This window comes from Crinia signifera, chromosome 11 (genome assembly GCF_055691185.1).
Source record: "Crinia signifera chromosome 11, ASM5569118v1, whole genome shotgun sequence".
NCBI classification, from domain to species: Eukaryota; Metazoa; Chordata; class Amphibia; order Anura; family Myobatrachidae; genus Crinia; species Crinia signifera.
In genome coordinates this window covers 63,147,781-63,158,785 of record NC_139227.1, presented here as the reverse complement: position 1 = coordinate 63,158,785, position 11,005 = coordinate 63,147,781, and the positions used below count along the sequence as shown (strand labels likewise).

At 46.8% G+C, this 11,005-nt stretch overlaps 1 protein-coding gene across 1 annotated transcript in view; it reads right to left on the bottom strand.

Moving 5' to 3' along the window:
* Window positions 1-476: 476 nt before the first annotated feature.
* LOC146045223 (transmembrane protein 272-like) overlaps window positions 477-11,005 on the bottom strand; it is an 88,683-nt gene continuing 78,154 nt past the window's right edge. Inside the window, exon 6 of the mRNA XM_083163937.1 lies at window positions 477-805. Coding sequence (XP_083020063.1) covers window positions 737-805 — 69 coding nt within the window. The 3' untranslated portion in view covers window positions 477-736. The remainder of the gene's footprint in view (window positions 806-11,005) is intronic.

The following is an 11,005-nucleotide window of genomic DNA, read 5'->3' as shown; positions in this document are numbered from 1 at the left end:
ATCTGGACCATTAACCCATTCAGTGGTACTCCCGAGAATTTTCCGGGTTGTGCTCCAGTACTCGGAAAAATCTCGGGATTGGCACTGTCTGCGCTGCTTAGTGCCAGGCAGCACAGCTGAGCCGAGTGCTGAGATAAGCGCAGTAATCCGTTTCAGCCGCTCACCGCCTCCTTTCCCCCGGCTGTGTGTGGCGTGACCTTGCTAACGTCACGCTGCATACAGCCGGGTTATCGGGGGCAGGGCAGGGCAGTGGCTAATATAACGCACAGCAGCACTGCCCGGCCCTGGTAGACACAGCGGTGGAGTTTAAAAAAAAAAAACACTGAAAGGGTTAAATGATTATATACATTAAGTGCTGCCAATTATAAAATAACAGTGCCCCCTGTGGCTAAATTGTGTGGCCAAATTATCATGGAAAATGGGACAATGGCACAATATCTTTATGGCCTAACCAATCATTCACAAGCATCTCTCAGTCAAGGGACTAATGTTTCTTTATTCACAAAGAGCTCTATAAAATATATATATATATATATTTAAAACAATTGGTGTTACTTTATAATGTCCCTTTAATATGATGATAGAAATGCTTGCAACCTTGACAGAGGACACCAGCATCATGAAAGAAGCATCTAAATCCTATGAGCCAGGTGGTGGTGTCAGTGCGTCTCATTCTCTCATCAGCACCTCCATAATGACAGGGTTCCTCTGCTTGATCCACAAGTCAGGAAGTGTTTTATTTCAGAGCTTCTACATCCTCCGGTGAGGTGTTCCCAGCAGGAGCCTCTTCTGTTGTTTCTGATGCCTGAAACATAGCAGAATTGATATTACAATACAACTTGCTTATTCATGTAAATGATATGGAAACTATGTACCAAGTGACAATAGTACAGTGCCTATAATACCCAACTGCCCCGACCCATGGGAATAGCATAGGTTCTGTAATCACCACCCACTTAGCATTAAATATTAAATCCGTAAGCAGATACCTTAATAAATATGCCTTCTTATAGTTTTGCTTGACTCAGCATCCTGATATCAGAGGACATTGTAGAATGCTGTATCAGAATTCCAGATGAGAGAGTGCCCAGTAATATACCTCTGCACAGAGTGTAGGTGCGAATTATATCAGGAAGTCGATATCAGAGATCCAATGACAGAAGTGCCCCCTTTACTATTCTTTCAACCCAACTGTTAATCCAAGTCTCGCTCATCCACAGTCTCATGCTTTGCATGACTGTGGGACAGCAGAAGACAAGGCAATAACAAACGGGTTCTAAGAACTATATTTATATTACACATGTGATACAGTAAAACTGATATATAGCACACCTACTGTATATGTGCACCGCTCTGACAACAGCAACCATAAACATAATTGTTTACTATGGTACTTGTGTATTATCTGGGCGCCCGTTTTTTTAATCTTAAGTGATTGCACAACCAAAAATCGGTCACATCGCATGCGATGCGACCCGATTTTTAATTGTACAGGCACCCAGATGCCTGATTCCTGTATTAAATCCCCCCCGACCCGATTTTTGATGCCTCCCCATTGTTAACGCCACCTCACGATCAACGCCAACCCGAAGCGTGGCGAGCCCGCGAGGGACGGCGGTACGATTCCTCCGACCTTTTCATACCCCCACTATCCACGTCGGCGTGGTGTTGATTTTGTATAGTGTGGCGAGCCACCGAGCCCGAAGCATGGCGAGTGCAGCCGCATTACTTCACATGTATTCCACGTCCCCACGGGGCTCGCTGCGCTCGCCACGCTTCGGGCTCGTATTCCACGTCCGCTCGCCACGCTTCGGGCTCGGTGGCTCGCTGCGCTCACCACACTATATAAAATCAACTGCATGCCACCGTGGATAGTTGGGGTATGAAAAGGTCGGAGGACGCGTACTGCAGCCCATCGTGGGCTCGCTGCGCTCGCCACGCTTCGGGTTGGCGTTGATCGTGGGGTGGCATTAACAATGAGGGGGGGGGGGGGTATTTGACCTAATAATTAACCATCAGGGTGGGTATACAATTAAAAATGGGGTCTGGGGGGGCATTTAACATTCCAATGTAAAAATCAGATCGGTCGCGTCGCATTGTAATGGCATGCGATGCGACCGATCTTTACATTGTACAGGGAACATCCAAAAACCCCGAAAATCGGGTCCCATCGCGTCTCATCGAATGCCTTAGTTAGTGAAAAAATCGGGTGCCCAGATATTACACAAGTACCATATATATATATATATATGTCCAGGATAAGTAGACGGCACTCTGGAGATTTTTCAATAGAAACTGCACGGCGGCAGATCAAACAGTCAGAAAGACAAAAAGTCGGTCAGTGTGTCAACAATTCGGGAAATGAAACCCTTTATCATGTCTTGATAAAGGGTTTCATTTCCCGAAACGTTGACACACTGACCGACTTTTTGTCTTTCTGACTGTTTGATCTGCCGCCGTGCAGTTTCTATTGAAAAATCTCCAGAGTGCCGTCTACTTATCCTGGACATATCTCTCCCCTACCGTGGGGATAGAAAGGCACCGGAGTCGTTGTGTTTCGTTAGAGAGTGCCTGGATTCCTTCATGTGTTATATATATATATAATTAGAGATGAGCGGGTCCGGTTCTCTGAGCTCCGAACCCACCCGAACATTGCGATCGGAGGCGGGATCCGAGCAGACTCGGGAGTTCCCTCCGGACCGAAAACGAGGCAAAACGTCATCATCGCGCTGTCGGATTCTCGTGGGATCTGGATTCTATATAAGCCCCACCATCTTTACTCCAGCATAGGAGAGGGAAGAGGGTGGTTGTGCTCTGTGCTGTGCTATAATAATAAAATATTATTTTGTTTGCTGCTGCTCACTCGATTAGGGTCTGCAGGGGCTGCTGTACACAAGTCTAGTGTACAGGGGCTGCAGTGGCCAGTGTACAAGGGGCTGTACAGGGCTTGTGTCCAGTGTGACAGGGCTTGTGTCCAGTGTGACAGGGCTTGTGTCCAGTGTGACAGGGCTTGTGTCCAGTGTGACAGGGCTTGTGTCCAGTGTGACAGGGCTTGTGTCCAGTGTGACAGGGGCTTGTGTCCAGTGTGACAGGGGCTGTGTCCAGTGTACAGGGGCTGTGTCCAGTGTACAGGGGCTGTGTCCAGTGTACAGGGGCTGTGTCCAGTGTACAGGGGCTGTGTCCAGTGTACAGGGGCTGTGTCCAGTGTACAGGGGCTGTGTCCAGTGTCCAGGGGCAGTGTCCAGTGTCTGTGTCCAGAGGCTGTGTCCATTGTCCAGGGGCTGTGTCCATTGTCCAGGGGCTGTGTCCATTGTCCAGGGGCTGTGTCCAGGGGCTGTGTCCAGGGTGACGGGCTGTGTCCAGTGTGACGGCTGTGTCCAGTGTACAGGAGCTGTGTCCAGAGGCGTTGGCCAGAGGCTGTGTCCATTGTCCAGGGGCTGTGTCCAGGGTGACGGGCTGTGTCCAGTGTCCAGGGGCAGTGTACAGTGTGACGTCTGTGTCCAGTGTACAGGAGCTGTGTCCAGGGGCGGTGTCCAAAGGTTGTGTCCATTGTCCAGGGGCTGTGTCCAGGGTGACGGGCTGTGTCCAGTGTACAGGGGCAGTGTCCAGGGTGACGGGCTGTGTCCAGGGGCAGTGTCCATTGTGACAGCTGTGTCCAGTGTACAGGGGCAGTGTCCAGGGTGATGGGCTGTGTCCAGGGGCAGTGTCCAGTGTACAGCGGCTGTGTCCAGTGTACAGCGGCTGTGTCCAGTGTACAGCAGCTGTGTCCAGGGGCGGTGTCCAGAGGCTGTGTCCATTGTCCAGGGGCTGTGTCCAGGGTGACGGGCTGTGTCCAGTGTACAGGGGCAGTGTCCAGTGTGACGGCTGTGTCCAGTGTACAGGAGCTGTGTCCAGGGGCGGTGTCCATTGTCTGGAGGCTGAGTCCAGTGTGACAGGCTGTGTCCAGTGTAAAGTAAGAAAAATAAATAAAAATAATAAATAAAATAAAAACACATATTTGGAGGATGATGGAGGAGGAAATAGTGTGAGATCAGCAACCTGATAGAAGTGCTGAAGCTGCTACCACCAGTCATGACAAGGCCGATGGTCAAAGGCCTAGAGGCCATGTGAAATCAAAGCAGAAATGTCATTTTACAAAGGTCCATAAAAAATCCAAACAGGTAAAATTACCTACAGAGAAGCATAAAATTGGCAATATGCCATTCACCACACGCAGTGGGAAGGAAAGGCTAAGGCCTTGGCCTTTGTTTCTGACTGATGGTACAGCATCTCAGAATGATGGTAGCCCTTCTGGTAGTACAATCAAACAAAGGAAACTTATTAAGAAGACAAAGGCGAGTTCACAAATGTCACAAATCCCAGAGGAGAGTCGAAGTGTGTCGATGCCATATGTGAGCCGGACCTTTCAAATACTGTATATGAAGAGGAGGTTCATTCCACCATTTGCGTGCCCTCTGCAAGTGTGTGGAAGAGCATCCCCAGTCAAGATGCTGACCTGGTTATTGAGGATGCTTGTGAGGAACTGGATGAGGATGTGGGTTCTGTTGGTGTAGCTGGCACACAGAAGCATGTGGATGATGACGATGTTGAGGATGATGTTGTTTGTTTCAAGGCACCGACTGAGACAGTTGTCCGGGGTACGAAAAAGCCCATTCTCATGCCAGAGCAAAAGACAAAAAAAATCTATGTATGTAAAATCTATGTATGGAATTATTTCTACCCAAATCCGGACAACAACTGTCAAGCCGTGTGTAGCGTTTGCAAAGCAATTGTAAGTAGAGGTAAGGACGTGCAGCACCTTGGGACCTCTTCACTGTTACGTCACTTGCAGCGCATCCATCAGAAGTTTTTGTCACAAGAAACTGTGAACAAACATGTAGCAGCCTGCCCAGTGTCACCGTCCTGCTCCCCTGTCTCTTTTATCTCCAAGGGCCTGCAATCTCCTCAAACACCTGCATAATCCACATACTCATCGATTATCGGATTGGGAAGTAGTCCTGCACCCAATGTCATGATCCTGACTGAATCCTCTCCTATCCTGGATTCCTCAGAAGCATCCTTAACAGCTACACCTGTTGCTTCTGCTGCTGCTGCTGGTGCTGCTTCCAGGAAGGGGACCAGGAATGGTAGTCCTGATCAGTTAACCAAGCAACTGACTGTAAAACAATCCTTTGCAAGGGGGATGAAGTATGCCAGCCGTCACTCCGTTGCACAGTGTATTACTGACCCCTTAACAACTATGTTGGTATTAGACGTGCGTCCAGTATCCGCAATTAATACTGTGGGTTTTACCCAGTTGCTTGAGGTCCTGTGTCCCCAGTACCAAATTCCATCTAGGTTCCTCTTCTCCAGGAAGGCAATACCCAGACTGTACACTGACATTAAAAAGCTGTCCGGACTGTCCACTTAACCACGGATATGTGGACAAGTGGAACAGGGAAAACTAAAGACTACATGACTGACTGCCCGCTTGTCATTCAGAGGCAGGCTACTCTGTGTATCACCGGTTTCAGTAACAGGCACACAGCTGAAAACCTCCTAGAAAAACTACGGGAAGTCATTGCGCAATGACTTACCACAAATCCCGAGGAGAGTCTAAGTGGGGTATCAGACAATGCCACCAATATTGTGAGTGCATTACATCTGGGCAACTTCCAACATGTCCCATGTTTTGCTCACACAATAAATTTGGTGGTGCAACATTTCTTGAAAAATAACAGGGGTGTTCAAGAGATGTTGGCAGTTGTCCGGAAAATTTGTGGAGATTTTCGGCATTCTGCAGGTGCGTGCAGGAGATTGCAACACTTGCAAGAAATGCTAAATTTGCCCTGCCATCAGCTGAAGCAAGAGGTGGTCACGAGGTGGAATTCCACCCTCTATATGCTTCCGCGGATGAAGGAGCAGCAAAAGGCCATCCAAAGCTACACCTTGACCTATGACATAGGGAGAGGAATGGGAAGGCACCTGAGTCAAGCTCAGTGGAGAATAATTTCCGTGTTGTGCAAGATCCTGAATCCCTTCGAGGTTGCTACACGCAAAGTTAGTTCTGACACTGCCAGGTTGAGTCAGGTCATTCCCTTAATAGGCCTTTTGCAAAAGCAGTTGGAGATATTGAAGGAGGAGTTGAAGCAGAGTGAATCTGCTAAATATGTAGGACTAGTAGATCACGCCCTTAATTCACTTTGCAAGGATCCAAGGGTCATCGATCTCTTAAAATCAGATCATTATATTTTGGCAACAATACTGGAACCTAGGTTTAAGTCTTACATTGTGTTTGTTACCAATGGGCACAAATCTGCAGAGGTGCAAAGACCTCTTGATCCAAAAATTGTCAGCTGAAGCGGAATGTGGCAGGCACAGAACTCCTCCTTCAGTTTCTCCCACTGGGGTTGTGAGGAAAAAAACAAAATTTTCCTAAGAGACCCACTGCTATTCAGTCCGGAAATATATTTGACATCTAGTCCGGACTGAAGGAACTTCCTACCATAATGGACATGTCTACTGCTACTGCCTATGATGCTATCACAATTGAAAGAATGGTGGATGATTACTTTAGCGATAGCATCGATATAGGTATGTCAGACTGTCCATTCTATTATTGGCAAGAAAAAAAGGCAATGTGGCGGCCTTTGCACAAACTGGCTTTGCTTTATTTAAGTTGCCCACCCAGTGTATATTCTGAGAGAGTCTTCAGCGCAGCTGGGAACCTTGTTAGCGATCGGCGTAGGAGGTTACTTCCACAAAATGTGGAGAAGATGATGTTCATAAAAATGAATTTCAAATTCCAACAACTGGACCTCCTTCACCAGCACTTACGTCCTAATACACACAGTCCTCCTGTATTGGTTGATTCCAGCGATGACAAATTGTGTGTAAAGAGGATGAGGAATCGGATGCGGAGGGTGACATCTTGCAAAACCAGTTCGTGCACTGCCCATTGCCAGCTTGTTTTGTGGGGGCCCAAACAAACCAATCATTTCAGCCACATGTGACAGTCCCTGCTGCTGAAGTCCCTGTCGCTGAAATGATTGGTTTGTTAAACTGTGCATGTCCTGTATACAACATAAGGCTGGGTGGGAGGGCCCAAGGACAATTTCATCTTGCACCTCTTTGTATTTTTTGCTCTTTGGAGCATTTCTCTTTTTTTGGGGTAGTTTATTAAACTGCCACCCTGTCTGCCCCTGCAGTGCCGCTCTGATTCCAAGATATGACGCTTGATAGAGTCTATCAAGTATAATTTGTCATATACAAAGTTAAGTTCTTAGTGAGAGAGGTATAGTTAGCATCAGGTGGCATGGTTGGACCTGAGTTGCTTTGCACTGTAAACAGGTAACCTGGGACGAGTGACCCGGGTCCTGTTCAGCTCCAAGTGCTGCCTCCCCCACCTCCCGATGACGTTCCGCCTCTCTGCTACGTCCCCCAATGGTGTCGGCATAAGCAGAGTCACTGTGGGGGATCTTGCATTGCAAATGCTGGGTTGCGCCCTCGGTGGACCAGTGTCCAAATCCAGGATGAGAGCGGATGTGAAATTGGTATAAGAAAAATCTGTGCAATGACTAACCATAGAAGAGAAGGTATTCCCTTGAAACAACAACATTTTGGACTTCTAAAATGAAAACATTTTTATTTAGAAGAGCCTCTAAAAGGTGATTAACCTGTGAATACAAAACTTTTTTTATTATTATTTCACTAGGTATCATGAGAATATATCGCATTTAGAAATAAAATATATTTTTGGTTGAAAATGTTTTAACCATCCTATTTCTGTTCTCACTAGAAATTTTATGTGAGATTAATAAAAAAGTTATGTTAAATAAAAGTCCTTCTTTCTGCAAATAAAAAAAATAGTCTTTTCTCTTCACATTAATGTTCTAACTGTAGGGAGCACCATCCACCTATTGTTTTTGTATCAAAATAGAGAAATAAATCCCATTGGGTTTGGTTAAAAGAGCATTAATAACCTTCCACTATTTCCTAGCCTTTTGATAAAGGATAGATTCTGGGGGGAGCAAATCCTGTGCAGAATTCACTTGATTTTTGTGATGTACCAACAGGCAGAGTCTAATAGGGTGAATGTCAGTAAAAGTGCACAGGGCAGGCTATGATGCCAGTGAAGGCCAGGTGAAAGGTGGAGGGGCCGCAAATATATAACTTTATTAGGGATCCTTGAAATAATAATCCAGGATGTGACCATCACCATTACTATCTGTTACATGTCATTACATGTTATTTGTTGGTATCATCTAGCATAATGCTCCCTAATTCTGAAGTTAGATAGTTGGATCCTGGCGTGCTCTAAAACAGGGTTGCTGACCCTCCCGGAATTACTGGGAGTCTCCCGAAAATTGGGTCCCCCTCCCGGCCCCCCCGGAAGGGTGGGAAACCCTCCTAGAATCAGGGGGACCCCCACTGAGCCCCCCGATCACAGCATTTAAATGCCGCAATCCGCGGGTCTCAGAGGAGGGGGCGGAGCTAAAATGACACTCGTGTCTTTTAGCCCCGCCCCTCCCTGGAGATCAGTGATTGCGTCTATTTCCTGTAATGGGGCGGGGCTAAATGACGGCACAGTTAAGCCACGCCCCCTCCTGAACGGGTAATGAAAGTCTCCTCTCCGGGCTTCTCCCGAAGAGGAGCATTTGAAAGTCGGCAACCCTGCTCTAAAAGGAGATGAAGCCTTGCAGCATGATCCCCCTCCCTACACTATATAGATTCTGTGTGTAAGCGCAAGGCATCTATTCAGTGATCACCAGCTACTATGCAGACCAGGGGTGATCGCAGGCTTTCCTGATGTGTTGTCCAAATAGAGGGACTGTCCCTCTGTAATCTGGACAGTTGGAAGGGATGATACTGTATTGGTGATTTTAAAGACCCAATGTGCGAATGCCTACAGGGACTATAACAGTCGGCGAGGCATTAGCACACAGCGGGGCAGGTAGTGGGAGGGCAGGGGGCTGTCGCTTGGGGACACCCAGTGTTTCCTGTGCGTGCCCACAAAAATGGTGAGTGCACCCAGAAAAGCACTCTGCGTCCCTATGCAAGCGCAGGCGTGGCACAACCTGTATGGGTCGGGCGTCTAACGTCTTATGAAGTCAGACTGACTTTTATATGTGAGTGGTGAAAACTCATTCGATGGTCGGCGACCATCAAATGATTTTTCGCCTGTACACCTGCATGCTACTGGATGTGTCAGCGTACATGCTGGTGTTTCCCACTGGTCATAAATACAGGAAGCCAGCTGTACTATAGGTGTATTTCCAGTGCACCCTTTCGTACTCATTCAATGTTACATACGGCTGGGATCAGCTGTTCGGCTGATTTACTATCAGCTGAATTCCGCTGATTTGCCGTTTTTACAAACTGCAACTTTTAGGCAAATTCTTCTGTATGGATGAGTTCAGCCATACAGTATATGACCATGAGTTCTATAGTGTTTGGCTCATTTACTAAAATTCGTACTGCTGAATTTATCTGGGAATTCAGCAGACATTACGAATGGAAAATGCACCACATTTTCCATCCATTTTGTGCTGAAGCCTGCTCGAATTAGTCAGATCCCTGTAGGCTTCTCTGATTAAAAATGTGAAAAAATAAATAATAAAAAAAAACTGGGTGGGGGTCATCCCCTACGAGTATAACCAGTCCCAGGCTCTTTGAGCTGGTGCTGGTTGCAGAAATACGGGGGGACAAAGAAAATAGGGGTCCCCCATATCTTTATAACCAGCACCAGGCTTTAACAGCCAGTGTCATGCCACAGCCGAGACTTTTTATACAAGTTCACCCATGACAACTGACCCCAATAAAGGGGTCCCCCCTCCAGGGCACCCTCAGCACAGGCTGAATCCCGAGGCTGTCCTCTGCCCCCCTGTGCAGGGCGTTGGGCTTGTAATGTAAAAAAAAGGCATTGGTTTTGTAGTAGAACTACAAGCCTACCCCCGTATGCTGGGATGTGGTGAACCAAAAGTCCCAGCATGCAGGGCATTAATGGGCCCACTGGGACTTGTAGTCCCACCATGGACCCATCACCCAAATTAAACACACACACGATTAAAGTATATTTTTATTACACGCACCATACATACATACATACTTATCCTGTCTTGACACGTAGGGTCGGTCTACTTCTCCTGTAGAATCCAAAGGGTATCTGAGAAAAAAATTATACTCACCATCCCTCTGGCATATATCGCTTCTTCTTTGATCCATGTACTGTAGGCATCCAGGGGTTGAAAAAAAATCTGTAAAATCCCGACACCAAACGGACTGAGGAGTTGCAAGTGTGTTTACACTTGCAGCTCCTCCCTGAGAATGAATGAATTCCCTCAGTTTATCCAGAGCAGGCTCCGGGTGCACCTGATAGGCTGTGTGCGGTTCCTTAGACGCAAATGTTATGAATTTAGTATGTTCGTCTATGGCCGATTCCCACCATAGGACCTATGTTAAAACTCCAGGTGTTTTTCCCCCTGTATTTCTGAAACCACTTCTGTCTCAAAGAGCCCAGGGCTGGTTACATTTTTTACACAGTGAAGCATGCTTCTTGGTCACCTGCCAAATACGAATGACTTCACAATCTGAAAATACGAATCCTGAGAGTTTGTCAGCTTAGTAAATTTGCCGAATTCTCAGGCTGATCACGGTCGTACCCGTTTGTACTGCGGGTCAACTGTGATGGTCAATTTTAGCATATTTTCCCCTGTAAAGTATCCCAAACACTACAACGATGGAATTTCCCTTGAACTCCCCGGGAATGATTCTATCCGATTTTGTACCTTGGTGTCATTTTTGCATAAGATATATCTCATGCGATTGATCAAGCTGAGATAAATTGCATGCACTATATGTTAAGGCATACAATTGTACCATAAGATATATCTGATGGGCTGGATTAGTGGGCTAGAGGGACTGGAAACGTCAGTCAAACTTCATGCAAAATATATAAAAATGCAAATAGCACTCCTTTTCCATCTGATTCCGATAAATCACTGGTGCATTACGACCGATCTAGGGG